Source organism: Hemicordylus capensis, chromosome 3, assembly GCF_027244095.1.
Source record: "Hemicordylus capensis ecotype Gifberg chromosome 3, rHemCap1.1.pri, whole genome shotgun sequence".
NCBI classification, from domain to species: Eukaryota; Metazoa; Chordata; class Lepidosauria; order Squamata; family Cordylidae; genus Hemicordylus; species Hemicordylus capensis.
Window position 1 is genome coordinate 194063292 of NC_069659.1, and position 25865 is coordinate 194089156.

Genomic DNA, 25865 nt, shown 5'->3' on the forward strand with positions numbered 1-25865 from the left:
ACAATGGAGGGAAGTAAGAAGTGGGGTCCCCCAGGGATCTGTACTGAGACCAGTGCTTTTTAATTTATTGATAAATGATCTAGAAGCAGGGTTAAATAGCGAGGTGGCCAAATTTGCAGATGATACCAAACTCTTCCGGGTAGTGAAATCCAAAACGGATTGTGAGCAGCTCCAAAAGGATCTCTCCAAACTGGGGGAGTGGGCGACAAAATGGCAAATGCAGTTCAGTGTTAGCAAGTATAAAGTGATGCACATTGGGACGAAAAACCCCAACTTCAAGTATACGCTGATGGGATCCGAGCTGTCGGTGACTGACCAGGAGAGGGATCTTGGGGTCGTGGTGGACAGCTTGTTGAAAGTGTCGACTCAATGTGCGGCAGCTGTTAAAAAGGCAAATTCAATGCTAGGAATCATTAGAAAGGGGATTGAAAATAAAACGGCTAATATTATAATGCCCTTATACAAAACTATGGTGCGACCACACTTGGAATACTGCGTACAATTCTGGTCACCACGTCTTAAAAAGGACATTGTTGAACTGGAAAAGGTGCAGAAGAGGGCAACCAAGATGATCAGGGGCCTAGAGCACCTTTCTATGAGGCAAGACTACAACACCTGGGGCTTTTTAGCTTAGAAAAAAGACGACTGCGGGGAGACCTGATAGAGATCTATAAAATCATGCATGGTTTGGAGAACTTGGTGAGAGAGAAATTCTTTTCCCTCTCACACAACACTACAACCAGGGGTCACTCCATGAAATTGATTGCCAGGAGGTCTAGGACCAACAAACGGAAGTACTTTTTCACACAACGCGTGATCCACTTGTGGAATTCTCTGCCACAGGATGTAGTGACAGCCAACAACCTGGATGGCTTTAAGAGGGGTTTGGATAACTTTATGGAGGAGAGGTCTATCAATGGCTACTAGTTGGAGGGCTGTGGGCCACCTCCAGCCTCAAAGGCAGGGTGCCTCTGAGTACCAGTTGCAGGGGAGCAATGGCAGGAGAGAGGGCACGCCCTCAACTCCTGCCTGTGGCTTCCAGCAGCATCTGGTGGGCCACTGTGAGAAACAGGATGCTGGACTAGATGGGCCTTGGGCCTGATCCAGCAGGGCTGTTCTTATGTTCTTAGGAAGCTGCCTTATTCAGACCATTGGTCCATCTAGCCTTCTGAGCCTTTCGGGAGGAGCAAGATATAAATGAAACAAACAAATACATCTAGCTCAAAATTGTCTACACTGCCTGGCAGTGGCACTCCAAGGTTTCAAGGAGGAGTTTTTCCCAGCCCTACCTGGAGATGCCAGGTAGGGGACTTTCTGCATGCCAAGCAGATCCTCTGCCACTGAGCTACAGTCCCATTACCTGTGACATTCTAGAAGGGGGAAATGGTGACTGACAGGAGCTGACTGCCAGCAATTTTATCTGCACCACTGAAGCTGTCCCTTGGAGATGCAGCATAAGTAAGGGGAAAGCCCTGCAACTTGCCAGGACATAATTCTTGGTCTTCTATGGAGACTGAGTACTTACTAAAGAGAAGGGTTAGTTTTGATTTAATATGCATAGTAAAGTGGTGTGAGAGTATAGTGTGTTGATTCTCCATGGAGTGTTTTAACTTGCACCACCTCTTTTATTGGTGTACTTTTAATATTCTCTGAGGAGTTTAAGATGCAAATTAAGTCTTTTAAATTTTTCTCCTGACACCTCCCACCATCCACCACCAATGCCACCCACACACCCCATTTTTGGGCCCTGTGCCCACAGTGTCCTGCTGAACCCTGCTGGATCAGGCTCATCCAGTCCAGCAACCTGTTTCACACAGTGGCCCACCAGATGCCCCTGAGAAGTCCATAGGCAAAAAGTGAGGGCATGCCCTCTCTCTTGCTGTTGCTCCTCTGCAACTGGTATTTAGAGGCATCTTGCCTCTGAGGCTGGAGGTGGCCTATAGCCACCAGACTAGTAGCCATTGACAGACCTCCATGAATTTGTCTAAGCCTCTTTTAAAGCCATCCAAGCTAGTAGCCATCTGGTGGCATCACATGCCACAGAATTCCATTGATTGATTATGTACTGTGTGAAAAAGTACTTCCTTTTGTTAGTCCTAAATTTCCCCGCCTTCAGTTTCATATGATGACCCCTGGTGCTGTTGTGTGAAAGAGAGAAATTTCTCCCCATCCACCCTCTCTACTTCATGCATAATTTTATATACATCTATCATGCCTCCCCATAGTCGCCTCTTTTCCAAACTAAAAGGTCCCAGATGCTGTAGCTTTGCCTCATAAGGAAGGTGTTCCAGGCCCCTGACCATCTTGGTTGTCCTCTTCTGCACATTTTCCAGTTCTACAATATCCTTCTTAAGAGACAGTGACCAGAACTGCACACAGTACTCCAAATGTGGCCGCACCATAGCGTTGTATTAAGGGCATTATAATATTAGCATTTTTATTTTCAATCCCCTTCCTAATGATCCATAGCATGGGATGATTCTGGGATCCTCCCATTTCACAGCTGCTGTGCACTGAGTCAACATTTTCAACGAGCTTTCCACCACCATGGCCTCAAGATCCCTCTTCTGGTCAGTCACAAACAGCTGAGACCCCATCAGTGTATATTTGAAGTACCCGAAAAAGCATATTTTGTTTAAAATATTTTTATCCCATTTCTCTTGGGCCCGAGATGACTTACAACATTAATCTGAAAACAATCACCACCATCACCTAGCTTTGTTGGGTTGCAACAAATCCATGTGTCTGTTTTATTCCCTTTTATAGATAAGATGAGTTTTTTTTTAACTTTCAAAGAAATTTTATAGAGTCTATTTTCCCTTTGGAAGAAGATTGAACTCTAAGTGACTATATGATCTTTGATTTGATTTCCCCCTCTTTTCAGATAGTTCACATCTTAAATATGACTTCTGCCAAGATCCTGTCATTTTCATTGTCTCCCGAGGAAAGTCTTCATTCACTACAGTCCCGAATTGCTTCTGAGACTGGAATAAGCACAGGCAACCAGGAGCTTCTCCTAGAGATGGGATTTTGTTTGGACCCTAGGAAGCCAGCCTCTCAGTGTGTTATAGATGGCGTGGTAAAATAATTTACGTTTTAATTCCATTAAGTGGGAAGTCATCAAATCGGAGCAGAGATTCTCTTAATAATTCATAACAAACTTTTAGGAGAACTAAAATTACAGTTGAATGTATTTTATCATTACTGATTTTACATCTTGCAGGGCTAGTAACAAGTAGATAATCCTTTTCATTTCAATTTCACAATTACAAGACTACAAAAGCCTGTCAGATTTGGTGTTTAGTAGTAGGGAATCCTCCTGTTTTCTACTAGTATTGCTACTAAAAGTTTGTTCTTCTCAACTGTTTTATCTTAGTATGACGTGCTGTGCTCCTCCCTATTCTGTGTGCACACTTCATTTTTCTTATGTAAAAATATGTAGAGTTCGCTTTCTTTAACCTTCACTAGTATTAGGTGATGCAGACCAGGCTGAGGGATGGCATCTGTCTTCTGCTACTTCATACTGCCAGTAGATGGCACAGGCCATTTGGCAGGGTAGTAAGTGCAAGGAACAGTATTCTGCCCCAGCAACAACTTCTCTGTACAAACAAAAGTAACAGAACATTTAGGGTTGTTAGGGTCTTCATTTATGGGTCCCAGTTACATTATCTGGATGTCATTTCCTTATGTCCAAGAATGAGCAGTAAGAGCGTCCCCTGAAGCATCTCCCTCAGAAGCAAACTGGAAAGGCCTAAAGTCAGGAAGGGAGAAGTGGAATGCTAGGAGAGGAGGAGGAACTGAAGCTGGCTTTAGCATTGGAGCCAGGAAAACTGAGACTCTCTGTGAGCAACCTATGAGCAGGAAAAGGTTTTTCCTGCTCCAACATCTGACGACTCACCACAGGGGTCAAGAAATGTTGGCTCAGTTCACCAGCCAGACAAAAATATTTTACTTGTCAGATGGTTTCACAAGTTATGTTGGTATATCACTCATCAGGACTTTTTTCATTTGTCAGGCATAACCTTTTACTCATCACAGACTAGTGAACTAGTGGATTTCCTGAGCCCTGACTCCCCAAAAGCAGTAACTTGAATAAATATTTGGACATAGGGATAGTTGACAGGGTCCTTTCCGTTCTCTGTTCTCATCTTCATTCCTTTCTCTTATCATGAGAGCTCTTCTTTGCTTTTTATAAACTTCACCTTTCTCTCTCCTCTCTCTGCTCTACTCTATCTGCTTATTTGTACTCTTGTTTAGTTTTAATAAAGAAATTCAGGAAATGTTCAGGTATGTAAAATAAAACCATGTATGTTCAAATTCAAATAGGTTCTTCACAGCTTGAATATATACCTTATATGACTATTTTAATTTTATTTATGAAGTTTGTAATGATCTCTGAATTACAAATGTAGGAATCTGACTTTTATCATTTCTTTCTTTGTCAGAGAGGCTGGGATAGCTACATGGTTTATTTGTTTGATAAAAGCAAAACTATATATGAAGGTCCCTTTGCTTCTAGAAGTCTGTCTGACTGTGTAAATTATATTGGTAAGTATATTGCAGTTCAGACCTGTTGATTAGTAATTAAAAGGAGAATATTTTCAGAATGTTAAAATATTATTCCTACAGAATAAATGCTTTATCTGCTATGATGCACTGTAATTAACATGTTTCATGATGGCACTGTTGTTGATGGTGCTCAAAGGTTTCATACATTCGACTCAGAACAGGTACCAAAGTGATATACTTTGGAGTAGTTGCCTATATTGGGCATTAAAAACATAAACAAATTAGTTTCTAGAACAGTGGATTTTAAACTTTCTACCTTCAGAGAACTCTTTCCAGACCAAATTGTCTGCTGAGAATCTCCCCACATATTGCAGAAGTCTTGGAGGGTGTTTTCTAAGGCATATGCTTGACTCACATGAGGCAGTGATCAATTTTGGGGCCTCATCTGGTAGGAGACTGATCAAATACCTTTCTCAGCCCCAAAACCTCTGCAAGGAAACGTCAAAACAACTGAATTTCTCATTATTCTGCATAGTTTTCATTGTAGTGTTAGCCTGAAAATGATGAAGTATACTTTGAAAATGGTTATTGTCTAGCCGCATGGATACATTGAAACTGTTGTGGAAAGGAGGAGAAATGTATACTGGAAAACGCTTGTCTGAAATTGGGTGTTATTAAATAGAGTTGCAGTGGTATCTTCTTAAAAGGCTTACAGATCTTAATATATATTGCAATGAAGACTATTTTGCCTTTCTCATACACAGTACAGGACAGCAAAATTCAGTTGCCCATTTTGCAGCTTCGTAAGATATGGGCTGAGGCTGTTCATTATGTCATTGGGCTCAAAGAAGATTACAGTCGGTTGTTCCAGGGGCAAAGAGCTGCAATGTAAGTCACCAATATAGCAAGGCTTGACAAATCCCAGGCACCAGTGGCTTTCACTGTGGCACAAGTTGTGCATTCCTGTATTCAAGAATGACTGGTTGCATAAGATTTTGTGTGGGGAAGTGAAGGGGACAATGAGGAAAGGCTAACAAGGAAGTCATGCTTGTAAGAATCTAAGGTAGGGTTTCTTAACCTTGGGCCCCCAGATGTTGTTGGACTACAACTCTCAGAATCCCCAGACATGGCCTTTGTGGCTGGGGATTCTGGGAGTTGTACTCTAACAGCATCTGCGGACCCAAGGTTAAGAAACCCTGATCTAAGGGATATGGACCATATACACTTTAGCATCCATGCAGACGTAACAAATTAATATAGCATGCAAAATGTGTGAAGCATTTGCTGAATCTCTTGTTTGTCTCAATTGTCCAGGTTGAGTCTTTTTCGATACAATGCCAATTTAACCAAAATGAAAAACAACATGGTATCTGCATCACAACAATTGAAAGCGAAACTGGAATTCTTTCAGCAGAGCATCCACCTTGACTTGGAAAGATACAGTGAACAGATGACATATGGAATATGTAAATATTTGAGGGAATTCATGCCTTTTTCTGAATTCATTAGGAAATTTGCAGAAAGTTTTGGCTTTTTACTCTGCTGATTTCAATGTGGAGAAATGGTTATTGCATTCTGCAGTGATAATTTGGTATACAAAGGAAGTGACTGGTACTAAATGAAGTGCTGAAGTGTTAAATGAAATGAAGTGTTATATTAGCCTTAGTGCTGGCTAATATAAATCAAATTGTGCTAATGATAAAACTGGAATTAACAGTGAACATTCATACATTTTGGATTAATTTGACTAACATACTTGCATAAAGGCTTACTAGAGAAATGTTATGTCAGTTCAGATGCCATGCTGGACTTTTATTTATATGATACGACCTAGGTTGCTTTTATTGTCTGAACCTATTCCATAGTGCTAACCATGGTTGTTTTTATGGTTGTCTAAGCAAGAGCTGAATGCTAGGTTTCAAGTTGGCTTGTGTACCTAAATTAAGGCTAACCTTAATCCCGTGTTACATCTGAACCCACCCTCAGAATAAACCCAAGTTGTTTCTTTGACCTCCATCCTCCAAAGGCTCCTGTTCACAGATATTCTAGCTCAGAGCAGCCACGAAACACGGCTGCTCTAGGCTGCAAGAATCTCTCACTAGTGCTAGTTCAAAACCTCCTCTAGTCTGCTTAGTAATTTCTCATGTCATCTCTCCAGTCTTTACCTAGAAATAAAATTACTGACAGAATTCACCTTTTACTTTTAAATCTGGAGAGTTTTTAGCAAAGGCAGTTAAATACCACTCTGCCTTCCTGCTACTCTCATCCCTGCCAGAGTTGAAGTCCAGCAGCAGCCTGCTGTCACAGCAATGGGATGGACATGATAGGCTATGCTGAAACCCATGTCCCAATTTTATCTCTCTTTCCATGTTGTCTTCTGATCTGTTCTGTACAAACAAGAGTGAAGCTGAAAAACGTCTTCCAGCTTGCCCAGTGAGGTGTTTTGCTGTTCCCTCTTACAAGAGGGGAGTTATGTAAGGTGGTTGTGGATGGGAATGCTCCTTACACCTTTCATACAGCTCTGCAACATCACTGCTAACACAGCCCCAAGGAACACCATTAATGAGCATTCATGAATGAGTGTTCTTCATGTTCATGATTTCATTAATTAATGAAATTAATTAATTAATTTCTGTATGTAAACCGCTTTGGGAACTTTGGTTGAAAAGCGGTATATAAAAACTCGTATTCGTTCACAGACCACCATGCAAGTCTGTTCTCCTCCAAATTGTGCCTTCTCTCTCCCTCTCATAGCTCTAACCACCCCACAGTAGTTCTTCTCTTAAAATATCTCCCTGGTAATACTGCCTCCCTCTCGTAGCTCTAACGCTCCTCAACAGTCCTTCCCCCAAACACCTCCCCCTCTCTCCCTGGTAATGCTGCATCCAACAGGAAATTATCCTTCGTTTTACCTTCCACTCCTGCAGCTCTCCTTTCTCTGCTTGTCCTGTGTTCAGTCTCTACTTTGCTCAAGTATGCAGTTACTGTCAGGTTGCCTTTCTTCCACATTCTAACAGTGCCTCTTTTTTTAACAACACTCTTACTCTAGCAAAACTCCCTTTCTGCCCTTTAAACCACGATAACTAATTTGTGGTTAATCCTGTCCTTCCATTTCTTCACTCCCATCTCTGGCTCCTTTCAATGTTTCTCAGCCTCCCCAGTAAGTATTAGAATTGCTTTCTGCTAGTGTGGAATAGTTAATGGTGCTTGTTGTTAGTCTGCACTAGCGAATGGGAAGATTGGCATTTTAACAGCTCCTGTGCCTTCTACAGAGAGCTGAGAGCCAAGCAGATGGAAAGAGGCCATTTGTAATTGGTTGGGAAGTGGGTAACAAAGCAAGGACTTGCCAGGAGCAGGGCACAGCAAGGCACTTTGCGATTGTATGTAGGCACTGCATGGTGATCATCTGCAACACTATTTTCTGTTTATTGCTCAGAACTTGTTCAAATTTAACTAAGGTTCCACATGAGGTCTGAATTGACCCATTGAAAAAAGCCCACAGGCAGTATTAAACAAAATATTAGGAAACTCATGTATGAGTAGGCAGAAGCATCCTGTACCCACACAAGGAGGGTAGTATATGGCAGCTTCCTATGTTCCTATGTTCCTATGTTAGGAGGTTGGATAGAAGAGATATGCGGAATTATAGTGATTCATAAACTGTCTTGTTTAGGTAAAGGTAAAGTGTGCCATCAAGTTGGTGTCAATTCCTGGCAACCTCAGAGCCCTGTGGTTTTCTTTTGGTAGAATACAGGAAGGGTTTACCATTGCCTCCTTCCGTGCAGTATGAGATGATGCCTTTCAGCATCTTCCTTTATTGCTGCTGCAATAGGTGTACCAGTGGGGATTTGAACCAGCAACCTCTTGCTTAATAATAGGTGGCTGTCTTGTTTAGGTACAAGCTACTAAAGATTAAGCTAGCCAGCAAACATTTCTTGGTTCCTTTTCTCTTTTTTTCACATTAGTTCTCCTGAAGAGAAATGTAATGCCCTATCACAGTACCAATGCATTTCTGTATGATATTTGTGGTATTTGTAGTCAATAAGCACGCTCGCTGTGTTCTGAAAAGCATATCAAATCATTATACTGTCCTTTTGCTATCTGCTTTTTGGACGAAGAAGTGGATCAATTACATTGAGTGTGAACAACTGGGGCCAGCATCAAAACATTGCAGTGTATCCTCAGCCCTTAATAGTGGTGCTTCTGTACAGGGTTGTAACCAGCCTGAAATAAGAACTTTGTATCACAGTTGATTACTCATGGCGTGGGGGAGATTTCAGGAGAGGAAAGGAAAAAGGGACCAAGGGGCTGGGGTTGGGGGAGAGGGGGGAATCTCAAAGATGCTGTCACACTTTTGAGATTCACATTGCTATGAAGTTTGAAGATGATTATCAGTTCTTCACTGCTTTATTTCTTCATTCAGCCAGAAAAGCGTAAACCGTTTCTCTTCAGAAGCAACCATAAAAACAATATATCATTTTTTATTCACACACAATTATACTTTGCAAGGGTAAGGTTTTTTTATATAAGCAAGGACGGTAGTAAGCCTATTGAGTTAAGATCAAACATTGGATGGGATTTTGGCCCTGCTCATAATGGGACTAGTATTTTCAAACTGAGGGAGTTTGTTTCCAGATTTCCCCAATTCAAAATTCACCAGCATCACTCCTTCAAAATGATAATGTGTTAAAATAAATGCAGCATATTTTCCATTCATGTTGCTCCTTTAAATTAATCCAAACATATTTCATTAAGCCTCAGAAAAAATGCTGAAAGCCTGGAAAGAAATGGAAGAAAAAGCTTTGCAGTGTGAACAGGTATGGGAAATGAAAATATGTCTAATACAAATAACAAGCAGGTTGCTGCCTGCTTGATGCGGTCATTTGAGGGGGCTCTGCTCTGGGTGCCGTGCCGACAATGAGGGAGGCTCAGCTGTCATGCACTTGGGACAGGGCCTTCTTTGTTGTTGCCCCCAGACTCTGGAATGCTCTCCCGGTGGCTATTTGCTTCTCAGTCTCCATCAAAGTTTTTAGAAAGCATGTTAAATCTTGGCTTTTTATCCAGGCTTTTATATGATTGTCTCTATTGCTGCTTCTTTGTGTATTGTATTTAGTATGGTTATTTTATGCTCGTATTAAATTTTTAGTCAGACTCATGTTTTTATATTTTAGCTTAATATTGTGTGTATTTTTATAGTCTTCTTTTAATTTTTCTGTGAACCGCCTTGGGATTGTTTTAATGAAAGGCGGAATATAAATTTAACAATAAATAATAAATAAAACTTCAATCTTACGAATAAATTCATTATTACTGAAGGATTTTTAAAAGTGAAGTACCTTTCTACATATATAGAAAAGACATGAAACTAACTGAAATAACTACTGCCTTTTGGTTCCATGCTTATAATCACAAATGCTGTTCAGAACTATTCATTGCATCATCAGGTGTGTATTGAAGGAATAGGAACACGGGAAGCTACCTTATGCTGAGGTCATTCTAATGATCTCACACTGTTGCTGGGGAGGTCTTCCCTGACTTGCCTTTGCTGCACCATGTGCCCAATGAGCAGTGGCGCGGCAAAGGCAAAAGCTAGGAGTGGTAGGAGTTCCCCCTCTCGCATCCCAGAGTGCCCTGCACCATGAGCGCAGCGGCTGCTTTCATTGGAGCAGCCACTCTTTCCCCCAGCTCACTCCCAGAAATGGCGGTGGGCTGGGTGGTAGCCTTTTTACCTGGGGGCAGGGGTGCACCTAGGTAATTTTGGTGCCCACACCTGAAGGGGTTCGGAGGGGCCCACCCTCCGCCACAAGTTAAAAGTGTTGTTGTTTTTTAAGGGAACCTGCATTTTTCAAGGGTCTCCCTAGAAGCATGCCACTGCTGCCCAAAAACTTCACTGATTCTAGCCACCATGTGCGCAGCCAGGGTGTGTGGTGTGGGGGGGGGGGCAGGTGTAGGAGCGAAGTGGGAGTTCTGGTGTGGACAGTAATGGGCTAGATGGACCAATGGACTAACTCAGTATAATGTACCTTCATATACTTAATAGCCCACTAGCACATATTGACTTGGGCAGAATCCATCACCACATAGTAACGTCAAGAAAAAGCATACAAACAACCTCTGACTAAAATATCTAGACAGGGGTTGGGAACAGAACATGCCTCTGATGGGCCCAGGAACCAGTATTCCCTCTAATTTTTTTCATCAGTGAGCAGAATGAGTTTTGTTTTGGGCGGGATTATCAAGGCAGTGTGCACACATGTGCGTTATTATGTGCCACTATAGATACAACAAACACCCCAAAAAAATATGGAAGGAAAGAAGTGTACTTTACAGTTCTGTTTATTTGTCTAATTTGAGTTCATCCTTGCTTTCTTACTGTTACCCTGTAAAATGATGATTGCCTGAGTGTTAGTTGTCATACAGTAGACTTCCCATTTCCTTGCAAATATCCTGGAGATTGGAGCTAACACATGCCTTAGATTAGCCAAACTAACTGCTTGTCAAAGAGCCTTAACTGTAGATTGATTAATCTGTATATTTTTATTCCATCTTTTAGAACTATTTGAACCTTCAAGACAGGTAATAACATCAGAAATTTAAAAATAGATAAATGTAGGAAGCCGCCATATTCTGAGTCAGACCATTGATCCATCTAGCTCAGTATTGTCTACACAGATTGGCAGCAGCTTCTCCAAGGTTGCGGCAGGCAGGAATCTCAGTCCTATCTAAAGATGCCAGGGATCTTTGGACTTGGAATCTTCTCTGTGCAAGCGTGAAGGATTGAATTTTATTTTATTTTTTGTATTTGCAGAAGAAATTCTGAACAATATACCAAGTTACCTCAATTTATTAGGATTTAAAGGGCTTTTAAAATGAGTTTCCTGTGATGAAGCAAGTACATAAAAATAGATTTTTTGGTGAGGAAGGGGAAAACATTCACTTTAGCCACTGAAGCCACTTTCAAGAAGTTGGGTATTTGGGTGCTTTACAAGCTAAGGATTCAGAAGTTAGCCATTTCCTTGTAAACCCCATTTAAAAATGAGTGAACTGAACAGTCGCTACTGATGGGCTCTGGGGGTGCTGCTCGCCACTCAAGCCTCCAGACATACACCAGGCTCCCCCCAGGAGTGCTAACACTAACACACACACACACACACACGTACCAGGAAGGCACACAAAATTTATTTATTTTATTATTTATTATTCAATTTTTATACTGCCTTTCATAAAACATCCCAAGGCGGCTTACAAAAGTTAAAATACAACAAAACTCCATAAAAACCACATTTAAAACCTTATAATCAGTTAATCAGTAAAAACCATGAAACACCCCCTATTAAAAAAACCCATAAAAAGACTATCAGAAGCAGGAAAGCTGAAAGAACCCAGCAAATTAAATAGCAATCATGTCCATGCTTTACCACTTTAGAGTAATTTAGGAGCCAGCGTGATGTAGTGGTTAGAGTGCTGGACTAGGACCGAGGAGACCCGAGTTCAAATCCCCATTCAGGCATGAGACTAGATGGGTGACTCTGGGCCAGTCACTTCTCTCTCAGCCTAACCTACTTCACAGGGTTGTTGTGAAAGAGAAACTTAAGTATGTAGTACACCGCTCTGAGCTCCTTGGAGGTAGAGCAGGATATAAATGCAAAATAATAATAATAATAACAATAATTTAATTCTAAAGTGAAGCTACCATTAACAAAGCTGCCTACTTACAACTACATCACTTCTGAAGTGTCTCAACATCATAGCCACATCTACAACGGCAAATGTGTCAAACATACAAAAAAGCAAAGCACAAGTAGCAAGAGATTTTCTTTTTTCTTTTTTTGAAAGATCTAAATAAATACCTACCTCTTACCACGCCCTGCCACTCACACTGGTGTCCCCATCCCCCCTTCCAATTTTCCCCTCCCAAACCCATAAGATTAGAGGCAGGGAGATGGCAGAGGATGAAGGGAGAGACAGATGCAAAGCAATGGGGCTACCCCCCAATTCTCCTCCTCCCACCCCTCACTGCTGCCTTTTTTAGCTCAAATGTGTAATTCCGCAGCACCACTGCCACCTCCTCTCCCTGCCTTCCTCACCCATCCCTGGCTGGGCCGCCACCTCCTCCTTCCATCTCCAGCTCTGATTGTGGATCTTGTCAGAAGGCTCGCGAGAGGGGACTTTAGACTCTCACAAGACTTGTAATGAGATCTGCAGAGTCCAGATGGAGCTGGAGGAGGAGGTGGTGGTGGCCTGTCCAGTGGGTGAGAGAGGAAACTGGGATCTTAGCAGCAGCTGAATGTGGCAGCAGCGACGGGCAAAAGGTGGCGTTGGGAAAAGGCAGCAAGACTGCGCTGCTGCCACAAATAGCTGCACAGGGGGCTTGAATTTTATGCGCAGGCACGCAGCTGCGCACTTTAGAGGGAACACAGACAGGAACCTTTCTGGAGGCTGATTGGCCCAGCTTTGGATTCCCTCTCTGACAGAAATATATTTTCTTCTTAGTGGTTCCTGTACGTCACACATATGGGCTTTGTGTATGCGCAGAAGTTCTGGCAGTGGTGGCAACTGTCTACAATATGGTCTTCTCCAAGGCAAACTAAACAGTGCTAGTGGCTGTTGGAAGACAGTAATTTAGCTCCACACTGTGCACGTCTTAAACAAAATCCTTGTTACCATACAATAGGCAGTAATAGATCCCTCCGTCCAGTGGGGAGGTACCAAGGAAATAAAATGCCAAACAAAAAGATAGAAGAACAGAAGAAAGAAAAGAGAGGAAGAAAAATTATGGACATAAAATAATAGAAGCAGTCACTTATCAAAGGAAGTTTCCTAACAAGTGAAGCAAAGCGTGTGTCATATGACAAAGAATTGAGGGAATAACGGTTGGGAGCCTCCTTTTGGATAGAGAGTGGGGTGGGCTACCACCAAAAAGAGAGTAAAGATAACTTGGCCTGTAGGAACTGAGCATCTAAGCTTTGGGCCTTATTGACAGAATGGGCTCTTTCTGCACCTCCAGCTATGGTGGCCTCTGGCCGACCCGCACCTATGTCTCTCACCTTACACCACCAGACAGGGTCCAAAGATGGGAGAAAATAGAATACTTCAGTCCCGTGTCCTTTGGAACTGGCTAAGATACCGAACCCGTCGGTTCCGACACCGAGCGCCTCCTCTCTGATAGTGAGCTTGGGTGTCATGCCACCGCTCCACACAAAGAAGCAGAAGCAGCTTGCTCAGACCAGCTTTCTAAAAAGAAGAATAAATCTTCAACTGTCTAGGGTCAGTTGCTAATCTCTTCCCTGGCTTCGCAGAAGCTTAAGCCAGTTTCAAAGCTTCCACACCCACCCTTCCTCCCCTCCGCAGGCAGGTGCTGTTTTGGGAGTGCTGGACTCTAGAACTGCGGGAATAACGGTTGGGAATCTCATTTTGGATTGAGAAAGTGGCGGGGCTACTGCCAAAAAGAGAGGCAAGATAGCTTGGAAGGCTCCCCGGGGAATTGGGCTTCTGGGCATGTGTATAGCCCATTTGTGTGAAGGTACAGGTGACCACCAGAAGAACTACTGTAACAAGTAAGCCACCTGCTGTTCCAGAGTTTAGGAGTAAGTTAGTTTAAGGAACTTCACACACCCTTTCCCACTCTCAATGAAGCCTGCAAATGCTTGACATTGCTGATATCTAGGAAATGGGTCAAAGGCTTTATATTTAGAAAAAGCTTTTAATGTATCTTAAGAATTACATTGGGAAATGGATCTGTTTTTTGTCATGGTTTGGTATATGTTTTAATGCTGAAGTTTTATTTTTGCCTTTTGAATGGATGTCTTATCTAAATGCTTTCAGTTGTGTATGAATGGTATGTATAAATGAATAACTGATCATAATATCTGATCTGATTAGTATCAGAATATAGATATGGATGTCTTCTTTCTCCATCATTAGGGTAGGGTATCCTGAGTGGATTTCTCCTCCCACTTGTTCAGAGACAGGGCCAGGAAAACTTGTGAACATTCAGACTTTTCCAGTGGAATGAGTGCCCCTTCCCTTCCGGTAATGTCCTCTCTACTGTGACAGGGTTATGTCTGAGCTCCAGCACTGTTCTCTCTTTCACAAAGTGCCATCTGGAACTTTTTCCCCTTCTAACAGGGCAGTGATACTAATTTGCAGAGGCTGTAGCATCTCTTGTGGGACAGGCAGCAATCCTTGAAGAGACTGGAAGATGTTGAGGATACACTGCATATACTGATGAAAAGAAATATTCACAGCAAGTCCAACACTTCTTTCTAATCTGGAATTCCTTATGTCTTTGTCAGGCTGGAGATATTTGCTACCTAGATGAACAAATCATGGCTTTGCATACAGAGATTGTAGAACTGCAGCGGAGCCCCCATGCACGACGTCAAGGCGAAATCATGGAAAATCTGTAAGAGAAGGAGCATTGCTCATACAGATGTTGGTTTTGTAGTGTAACTTGTTTAAGGGTTTTGATCTGTATTTTGATGATGTCCTTTTGCATTTTATTAGGGCTTTTTTTTCTTTTTGTAGTTTGTCCTCCAGGTGGCTAATAATATATATATTTAAAATATAATTCATTTTTGCAGGGTGCAAATATCAGCCTACCTCGGAAATAAAGATCTAGCCAAAAGCTTCAGAGAGTTCTTATGCTCTCTCTGTTCAAAACAAAAAAAAATTTTCAGGTGCTAGATACTGAGAACCCACCTGTATGCAGGCAACCAGTCAGATTATGATGATCCACCAAGGGCGTGAATCAAGAAAATTGTTGAGCACCTAGAATGCCACAAAACATAGCTGGTGGTGGACTTGATTCATCCCAGTATGCTACAAGTTGTGCAGTCTTGCACTAAAGGCTCAGGTTGTACAGAGTAAATGAATTTTTAAAGGAATCAAATCTGTTTCTAGAATTCTAGGCAACAATTTGAGAATGAAAGGATAAGAATTCTAAGTATTAATTTTTGAGCAGCCAAGTTGCCATCTCTGCCACTTCCAATAACCTAAAATGGTTCCTGCCTCTTGGGACATGAACCTCACTAATTTGGATTACCATCATGGGACTCAATTAGATGTTCTATGTATTCACACAAATGTGTAACAGGATAACAATTGGATGATGAGTTTCACTCTGGATTTCTTGTGCACAAGCTTCACTGTTTAGTTACTGTTCTGCTGTACAGATTGTAATGCAGATCTTGGATGATCCTGTGCTGTGGCTAATTAAGGGCCAGTTTTAAGGATTTTCCTGTAGATTGACTAGTAGTATAGCCTGCCTTCCTTTTAATTGAGGTAGATGTAACGATATCTAGCTGTAAATTAGCTGCCTTAATATTCTGCTGGATGAAAAAAACCCTATTTTTAATTTAACCGAATTGCTTTCACACTTACAGATTTGTCCAGCAAAAGACAGCACTTCTACACATAACTGCCAACATGTTCCTATTTCCCAATTCAGGTGAATGGAAAAATAGGGACATGTTGGCAGGTATGCTTTACTGTGTGTGAATTTTGTATTTTATGGAACTGTCCATGGCAGCGAGAGTCTATACTGGGGGTGGAGGGGATTGCAAAAGCAGAACATTAAACTAAAGTAGTGAATAATTATCTTTTAATAACACTTGACAGTAAAAAGAGAATTGGAGAAAATGTCAAGTTGTATTTACAACCTATACTTATCTCTTTCCAGTGAACAAAGAGCTATAGAACTCTACAAGCAATTAAAACAAAAGTCCCCAGGTATGGGGGGAAAACTACTCCTCTGATCTGTGTAATATCCAGAACACTGTTGGTGTTAAATGGGAGGTTTTGCAAAGGACAATATGGCATGCACACGCTTATGTAACTGGAGACACTTGACCTGGAAGTGATGTTAAGCAGGCTAGGGGATATTTTGGCAGGTTTCGTTTAACAAGTGATTAGAAATAACAATAACATCTGGATCGAGATCCGTCAAGATCCATAAGTATGGGTTCTGCACCATGTTCCTCAGTTCTCTTCCGACCGCCTTCGCATTTGTACCTCAGTCTGCCGCTTGTTCGTCAGATAAGTTCAGAGTTTTATTCCCGTGAGTTCATCTTAATAAAATAAAAAGGACGGATAGGTTTTTTTTACCTATTTCTGGCTGACGGACTACGTTTGGTGTAATATTGGACTAGCTTTGGCTGACAGACAAAGACTGGCACCTGACCCTGTAGGACCTGACTAAGCTTCTTCGATTTGTGGAATGTGGAACCTTTAGGAGGTGTGAGGGCTGTAAAGCTAAACTCCCCTCCAAGGACCTTTGCGATTTGTGCCTCATTTGTTTGGGTGAAGAGCACAACGTGTCCTTGTGCAAGATCTGTCTGTCTCTTTCTAAATGGACTCGCAAGAACCGGGTGCTTTGTCTTCATGCTGCCATTTATGATGAAGTCCTGAGCCCTTCGACGCCTGGTGAGCCATGCCCATCTTCTCATCATCGCTGCCGAGTCAACCAAGATCTAAGATGTTGAAATTGACTTCAACATCTCCTTCAGCATCGAATCAACAAAAACTGAGACTGTCAACATCGACGTTGCTGTCAAGCCAGCATAGACCTAGGGTGTCGACATCAATGTCAACGTCTCCCTCAACATCAAAAGTTCCCAAGTCTGCATCGTTGATGGTCAGAATCCATCACGCACATGGTGAAGGGACCGATTTGATGCTAGGAGTCTCAAAGTCGATGAAGTGCCACGCTACCGAGACTCTCAGAACACCACCAAGGAAGAGTTGCCCTTTATAAAGCACTACACCATAGACGTGTGCTCTGCTGCTGAGGCGAGCTTCAGGAGAAGTGTTCTGAAAAGGGTGTTGCAATAATCACTACTGCACCCTCCTCCAAGGAGAGCTTGCTAAGCACACATACTTATGGATCTCGACGGATCTTGATCCAGATAAACAGGTTGGCCACCTGTAACTTATGATCTGGAAGAGATCCGTTGACATCCATAAGACCCTCCCCAACCACCCCTCTGCAGTAGTGCTCTACTATGTGCGTGCTTGTGTGCATGCCATTGCCTTTTCCCATTAACATTGATGAACTCACCTGCTTACCTGGATGGTCGTCCTCCACAGAGGTTGTCCAAGAACTGAGGAACATGGCGCCCAGCCCACCTTTAAATAGCACGCTGTAAGCATGGAGGCGGGGCTTGGACGCCTCAACAAGCTGCGGCATTGCTACCGCATGGTTCCTGCGCAGGCACAGAACCCATACTTATGGATGTCGATGGATCTCTTCCAGATCATAAGTTACAGGTGAGCAGCCTGTTTTTGCAATGGAATTGCCATCAAATAACTGCCTTGCATATTTTTCCATTAGTTTCCTGTGACAGGTTCTAGATAATTTCAGCTAGAGGGCTATGAATTAGAATATGTGGACTACTTAATTTATTTCATGTTGCGGCAGCATTAATCTTGATCCTGAATTTCCAACTTGTGTCCATTCGTACCTTCAGTAATCTGTGAAGCATGGTGGAAAGGGACAAGAATAAAGAGGAGGCAAAGCCACCTAATGGCACAGCAGGGAAGTAACTTGCCTAGGGAGCAAGAGGTTGCTGGTTTGAATCCCCGCTGGTATGTTTCCCAGACTATGGGAAACACCTATATCGGGCAGCAGTGATATAGGAAGATGCTGAAAGGCATCATCTCATACTGCGTGGAAGATGGCAGTAGTAAACTGCTCCTGTATTCTACCAAAGAAAAGCCACGGGGCTCTGGTCGCCAGGAGTCGACACTGACTCGACGGCACAACTTTATGAGGCAATAACAGTAATGGAAAGAAGGCTTGAGGGATTTCAACAAAATATTTTAGCTATAGAATAACAATGTGTTTATCAAGCCTCCAGTTTCATACCTGCATTAAACAACTAGCCTGCACACTAAATGTGTTTTCTTTAGTCAACGTTTGTCTAACTTTATTTATAAGAGTGTTCTGCTTATAGTTTACCTCTGTCTGCCAATGCCTATTAAGAGGAGCACTGTTCTGATCACATGACAGGTATTTCTTTCAGATCTTTGCTACAGTGACAGCATACAGATGGTGAGAATCATTGGCCAGACAGTTCAGAGTCAGGACTGGGTGCTCAAGGAACTCTTCAGACACCTTAGGTACAACATGTACTTTTCCTGCCAAATAACACATACCTTTATTCCAACCTGAGATGAAGAATGTTTTAATATGTTACATTTGTCTAGGCGTTTGACTATGGGACAATTTAGATGAATGCAGAATTCTCAAGATGTGCATGGTCTGTATTCATGTTTCATTGGTTAAACTTTTATCCTTATTGTAGTGGACAGAATCTGTTACATAGGAAGCTGCCATATACCGAGTCAGACCATTGGTCCATCTAGCTCAGTATTGTCTACACAGACTGGCAGCGGCTTCTCCAAGGGTGCAGGCAAGAATCTCTCTCAGTCCTATCTTGGAGATGCCAGGGAGGGAACTTGGAACCTTCAAAAACTGGAAACATTAAAAATATACAAGTAATTGTTTCAATGATCCATTTGCAGTCACTAAAAGGCTGCTTATAATTAAAAAAAGAGCATTGCTTTCTGAAAACATATTGATGTGAAATACTCTGTCACTGGAGATTAATCAGTCTTTAATGTATGAAGGAAATGAACTATTTAGAATTTGACATTAAAACTTTCATTGTTCCTGGGAAGCTGTAGAACCATGGAATGTTGGTGTTTATAATACATGAAACAATAAGTTTTATTGAACCAATAAAAGACATAATTTCATCTATTCTAAATCTCATTCTGCCAAAATGCAACTACAGCATGCTGATCCAAACATCCTAACAGCACTGGTTAGAAATGAAAACCTAGTAAAGAAGGAGATCTAGTTTGAAACATATGGAGGGGAGGGAGGTCTTGTTCTCTGCCCCCCCCCCCCGTTCCCATGGACAGAAACTAGTTACCTCCTGCTTCTATGCAGGCAGAATCCCTTTCACACTGAACTGTCAGGGTGCCCCATAGAAGAGGAGGACACACCACAACAGAGGCCAAATGTGACGAAGGGATAGACTGACTTTTTGGTAGGCTAAAAACTGGTTGCCTCCTGCCTGTAATCTGTTGTCCTAGCTGTTGACAGTAATGTCATTGTAACTTTCATAAACATTCTAACTGCAGGGGGAGAGATTGATAGCAACAGAATATCAGTAAACATTACTTCTGTGAGGGAAGTGTCTGACTTAGATGAGAAAACTTAGGTCTTAGGTCTGACTTAGATGAGAAAACATCTCTCAGGAGGTCAAATGTGTACTGTTCACAAGAGGGGCAGAGGTATTCATGCTATTGTGACTGAGGGTTGATCAGCTGTATGAAAAGGATGCAGAGTTAGGTGGCTGAAGAGAAAGGGTTGGAGTAGCCCAAGGACTTGTAATTTTAAGGAACAATGGATAAAAGGAGGCAGCTGCCTGAGTGAAAGAAATAGAGGAAGAATGGTGGTGAGGGAACTGGGAGCAAGGAGAATGTGGAGAAAAATAATGAATGGGGCCACCGAACAAGAGATGCTGTGTGCTATTGACAGGACTGGAGATTCAGAGACCAGGAAACTGCAGAGCAGGTCTGTAGTTTTTCTGAGTTTGCATTAAATCTACTGCATGTTTTATTTGCCCTCAGATTTTGAAAGGCAAAATTTGAATGGTAAATTTTACCTTTTTGTTACTTTTTGTCCTGATCACAAATATGTTAAAAACATATCCTTGCTGTGACTAATATTCTCTTGGCACCACTTTCAAAGCTCCTAAACTAGGATCCTTGAATGTATACAATACAAATTGTACCTTTCAGCAGTAATGTCCAGAAAGCTGGTGTGGGTGTTTATTCTGTTCAGATGTGTGAGAGAGTTACAACTTTTTACAACCCAAACTACAACCTTTTCTTTTCTTTTTGCATCAGTAAACTGTTGGGTTGTAAGCAGAAGATTATTGATTTGCTGCCAGAAATTGAAGTGGCTCTGAATAACATTAAGGAGGCCGACAATTCAGTAATGCAAATGCAAGGGAAAAGGCAGAGGGAAATCTGGCATTTGCTAAAAATTGCTTGCGTAAGTGTTTCTAATCTAGCTTCAGAAGCAACAACAAGATCTTCTTTATATGTAATGGAACTCTTATGTAATGGAAGTTAGACTCTGGTCCGCCATATTTTTTAACTTTAGAATGAGTCAGAAAATTACTCTGTGCCACATTCTAGGGTCATGTATGGCCTCCTCCTAGAGTAACAGTGATGATGACTTGGGAGCACTATCAGTGTTTTAAGTGCTGCTGAATCTGCTGCTGTATGCAGAGGCATGGCAAAAAACTAAACAGAAAAGCTCCATTGCTTGACTAGGTGCAAAGTGGCAACTGAGTGAGTGATTAGAGTCAAGACTGTATTAGTCTGTTTCCTACTGGGTTAGTAGCAATATGACAAACTGGTCTTCAAACTAGTTACTAGAAAATGTTTATGCAGCTTCCCCACCGCCCAACCCCCAATTGTATATGTAGAATTTCATGACTTCCATTTATGTTCTCTGGATGATGAAATATTGCTTTAATATACATTGTGATATACAATGAAAAGCAGGTACTTGAGTGGACTGGCACTTTGGCTTATATTACGAGTAATTGTCCAAAGCTGACTCAGCAGTTAGGACCTCAGACATTTATCTTATACATTTGAAAATTTATGACCATTTAGGGTTTGAGCTGTTACATCTGTGATTGTCACACCATAAGCATGCTAATTAGAATAATGTGTAACTGCATTTTAACATGTGAATACTTTGGTACAAGCCAACAATTAGATGCATAAAATTTTGTGCACCACTCCCCACTGGATCTGGGTAATGAGAAGATTTTTTTCTCCCCTCTTTGTAGACTCAGAATTCTGCTAAATCTCCTGTTAGTTCCAGTGTAGAAAACACAATTACATCTTCAGTGCCTACCTGGCTTTCGCCAAGCTCACCAGGAAATGTGCTTCAACCTCTTTCTTCTGTGAAAACTTCTAGAAATGTGTAAGCTTATGAGAACATTTCTTTGCTTTTTGCAAACATTCTTAAATTTTGGTAACTTGTGCACCTACTGGAAAAAGCACACGAAGATATGATTCTGGACAAAAGACTTCTGGACAAAATACGCTACATGAAGAAATCATCAAGTGTGCCATTTGCTAAAGTGTTAAAGAAATACTATTTCTTGGATTGGGATAATTATTTTGCTTTGCATTTTATCCATTTTGTATACTACAAACGATTTTCACATCAAACCCGAATGTTGTCTTTGTGCAAGTTACAAATGTTGGATAAGCTTGCTATCTTTTATCATTTTAAATTTTAAACAGTCTTTACATTCTTACTATTGCTGGGATGCTTACAATGAATTCTAAAGCTATAGTGATATAGAAAATTGGGCAATTTGCTCTGGAGAAGCATTTGGGCAGGTGGGTGCAAGTTACCTTTACTAACTGGAGCTGACAGGCATTCCATACAAAGAAACAAAGGTGAGGGATAATGCTGGACTTGATATGTCTCTCTGCAAGCAGCAAATGCTTCTAGTTCTAACCAGGCAACTGTATACTCATGTTAGGCCTTTGTCCTGCTTATGTCAGGCCAATGTTATCTGGTATAAGTCCAGCCCAAGACAGGAGGAGATGACACAGTCATATACATCAAGAGCACAGAGTCTGCAGGCAGAGCCCTTCCATGCTCCACCCCCACGCACAAAAAGAGTGAGGAAAAAGAAGTGGGCAGGGCAGAGCTGGTCAGTCCTTTCTTTGCTGGGCCTCCTAGCTCAGACTAGCAGTTTGACTTTGAAAGAACAGAGCAAGCATTTTGAAATGGCAACGATTCTGTCTATGGTCTTTTAACTTCTGGTTAGGAAGGCAAAGATTGCTTTTCTAAGACTTGTTGTAAAGGTCAGCAGTAAAGTATTTGTTAAGAAAATACTCCATGTTCACTCAGGAGTAAGTCCCACTGAATTTAGAGGAATATACTCCCATGTACATTGAAATTTTTAGTTGGGAACAATTGGAACTTGGGAAGTTTTGTAACGGCAATGCAGCAGGTTCCTCCCCCTCCCTTTTTAAGAGGCCTTTTCTCAGATTTTAAATAAAACTTATTGGGCAGTTTTGAGAGTCCTAAATGAAGGAGATTATCTTAAAATCTGACTTCATTTTGAATTTTTTTTTTTTAAAGAGCCAATGTGCAGAGAATTAAAATAGAATAAATAAAATCTCTGTGGGCAAAGAGCCTTTAGTGAAATAGACAATATGTTAATAAGTAAAAATACAGATTTATTTTGCAAGTATATAGATAAATATAAATATAATAAAGGAGCCTGCCTCCTGCAAACACTAAAGAAAAGAGATCTCCTCCTTTTCCCCACAGCATTTTGCAAGTGTTTTTTTCTACTTTTGCACTGCAGGAAAGATGTTCTTGAATGTAAAGTTGGTCTTCTCTCTTTTTTCTTCTTTTCAGGGCTAATTTTTCACATTTAATAGAAGAAAATCAAAGCTACCTCGACAATTTTAGCACTATTATACAAGAAGCAAAACATGACCAGAATAACAGCATGATGGTAAGTCTCTTCAAGGGGATACCACTTGACAAGGTCAAGACCTATGAGAAGGCAATTGGTATGCAGTCGTCATGTTAAAAGAAAATCCAAAATGGTTTCTCAGTTATCAGTTTATATATTTTACTCATCTCTTGTCCTTGTTCAGTACTTCATAACCATATAGGTTGATTGTTTCGCTTTTTTCTTTTTTAGAGTCTTGATTGGAGTTGGCTAAACTAGTTGAGGGTGCAAACAGAACATCAAGAATTGCACACAAGAAGCAAGGATTATTGCCAGCAAGATCCAGAGATTACAGGCTTTTTCAATCCATGTGCTGTGATGCTCTGTGTGCATTTATTTCATCCTGAATTGACCATCACCTCCTAAATGCAACTGCCACTGCCTTGAGCCTTTCAGTTGGTGGGTGACATTCAAGCATATCTGCTAATGTCATTCTTCTAAATACAAATATGGCTGACTCCAGTCTTTGATTATCAGTTTTGCAGCTGCTGTAATGTCAGTTTTATTTTAAAACCATTTGCAAAAGCAAGTCTTGATAATTATCTTTCCACTAAGGGAAAAATCTTTTTGGCCCATGAGTGCCTTCTGATCAAAGGGAGATGTCAAAGGTTACAATGCTGTATCTCTCCAGTTCTGTTGGTGCTTCTTGGAAAGTAACTGGCCTTATTCCTCAGCACCATCGTATAGCCTAGATGGTATATCTCCTATCATAGGACATATAGTTCAGTATAATGAAATACATCCGAGAATATTGCACTATGAAAAGTTAAGAGTTCTACAAAGGCAGAAGCAAAAGCAAAGACACGAAATAAACCATCTGCTATTATCCTCTGACTTTTCCAGAAATGATTGACACTTATATTTCTTTTGAGCATGATGTACAATATTTTTGTGTATATATTTTTAAATGTTTAATTTTTGTACTTTAAAAAATGTTTATTACCAGACCTAAACAAGATGGGTTAGAACTGTAAAAAAACAAATAAAATCTCAGTCAATGTTGGGTTTGCTAGTTCTTTCCTTGGAGCATTAAAAGTACATGCCAGGCTCCTTCCAGGTCAATAGGAGGTTCAGTGTTGCTTTTGTGGAAGGTAACAAATCAAATCAAATCTTTATTGTTACATCATTTAAACAGCAAAACACAAAGTACAAAAGCTTTACATACAAGCGAACTTGGTCAAATAAAATAACATAGGTAAAATAACACTGTGAGAAGCAAAATTTTGAAGCACTACCTTCCCCATATATCATTCGGTGGACTTCCCTTTTAGTATTTGTTTGGGCAAGGAGGAACAGTAAAACTGTCAAGAAAACTGTTCAGTTCCGGGATACGGAAACCATTCCATCAGGTCTTAGTTCTAATGAAGATATTAGTGAATTAATGGATGATAGATTTGATAAGAATAATAAACAAGTTTAAAAAAAAAACCCTCTCCTGTGCAGAGCAGCATTTTGAGAAGGTCTTCAAGGAATAGAACATGCAGGGCCGGCTCTGGGGGACCTGGCACCCCGATGCAACATTCTGTTGAGCGCCCTTAATTATAGTAAAAAATAAACATTCAAAATAAATACAATTAGTGTGTATTCAAAATTTAATACACAAAGATTTTACTTAATTATGTACATAACATTGTATATAATATAATTATGTATGTATATAATGTGTATATAATATAATTACTCAATTACTCATGCTCCGATAACCTCTTGCTTAGATTACTGCAACATGTTGTACGTGGGGCTGCCTTTGAAAACAATCTGGAAATTGCAGTTGGTACAAAATAGGGCTGCAAGATTATTTAATGGGACTGGGCATTTTGATCACATCACACCAGTGCTTCATCAGCTGCACTGGCTCCCAGTCCGTTTCTGGGTCCAATTCAAAGTGCTAGTTTTAACCTTTAAAACCCTAACTGACTTTGGTCCAGGTTACCTGAGATAATGCCTTGCCCCATATGTCCTGACTTGGACCTTAAGATTTTTGGACGCCCTGATCTGAGTGCCCTCATCAAATAAGGTAAGGCAGGTAGCTACTAGGGAAAGGGCCTTTTTGGTGGCCACACCCTGTTTTTGGAACTGCCCGTCCAGTGAAGTTCGCCTGGCACAATCAGGAGAGCTGGTCTTGTGGTAGTAAGCATGACTTGTCCCCTTAGCTAAGCAGGGTCTGCTCTGGTTGCATATAAATGGGAGACCTGATGTGTGAGCACTGTAAGATATTCCCTTTAGGCAGGCTTCCCCAAACTGCAGCCCTCCAGATGTTGCTGAACTACAACTCCCAGCATCCCTAAACATAATTTTTTGTGGCTGGGTATGCTGGAAGTTGTAGTTCAGCAACATCTGGAGGGCCGCAGTTTGGGGAAGCCTGCCTTTAGGGGATGGAGCCACTCTGGTAAGAGCAGAAGATTCCAGGTTCCCTCCCTGGCAGCATCTCCAAGATAGGGCTGAGAGAGATTCCTGCCCGCAACCTTGGAGAAGCTGCTGCCAGTCTGGGTAGACAATACTGAGCTAGATGGACCTATGGTCTAACTCAGTATATGGCAGCTTCCTATGTTCCAGTAGGTTTGCCTGGCACCATCACTTTGTTCTTTTAGACGCCAGGTGAAGACCTTTCTGTTCACTCAGGCTTTTTAAAATTGATTTTTTAAAAAAGGTTTTAAAATCGTTTTTATGTGTGTTGTGTGTTTTTATTGGGTGTTTTATTGTGTTTTGAGCCACCCAGAGAACAATTTGTTATGAGGTGGCTGACAAATAAAGTTTATTATTATTATTATTTCAAGGTAA

General features: G+C 41.3%; 1 protein-coding gene across 6 annotated transcripts in view; it reads left to right on the forward strand.

Annotated features, from left to right (window-relative positions):
• CHUK (component of inhibitor of nuclear factor kappa B kinase complex) overlaps nucleotides 1-25865 on the forward strand; it is a 65261-nt gene extending 39396 nt beyond the window's left edge. For all 6 annotated transcript variants that reach the window (XM_053308785.1, XM_053308787.1, XM_053308786.1 and 3 more), the window contains 12 exons: nucleotides 2885-3079; nucleotides 4446-4548; nucleotides 5274-5397; nucleotides 5824-5975; nucleotides 9265-9326; nucleotides 14805-14914; nucleotides 16190-16239; nucleotides 18531-18627; nucleotides 20428-20575; nucleotides 21387-21523; nucleotides 22985-23084; nucleotides 23277-25865. In XM_053308785.1, the coding sequence (XP_053164760.1) occupies nucleotides 2885-3079; nucleotides 4446-4548; nucleotides 5274-5397; nucleotides 5824-5975; nucleotides 9265-9326; nucleotides 14805-14914; nucleotides 16190-16239; nucleotides 18531-18627; nucleotides 20428-20575; nucleotides 21387-21523; nucleotides 22985-23084; nucleotides 23277-23303 (1305 nt within the window). In that variant the 3' untranslated portion in view covers nucleotides 23304-25865. The remainder of the gene's footprint in view (nucleotides 1-2884; nucleotides 3080-4445; nucleotides 4549-5273; nucleotides 5398-5823; nucleotides 5976-9264; nucleotides 9327-14804; nucleotides 14915-16189; nucleotides 16240-18530; nucleotides 18628-20427; nucleotides 20576-21386; nucleotides 21524-22984; nucleotides 23085-23276) is intronic.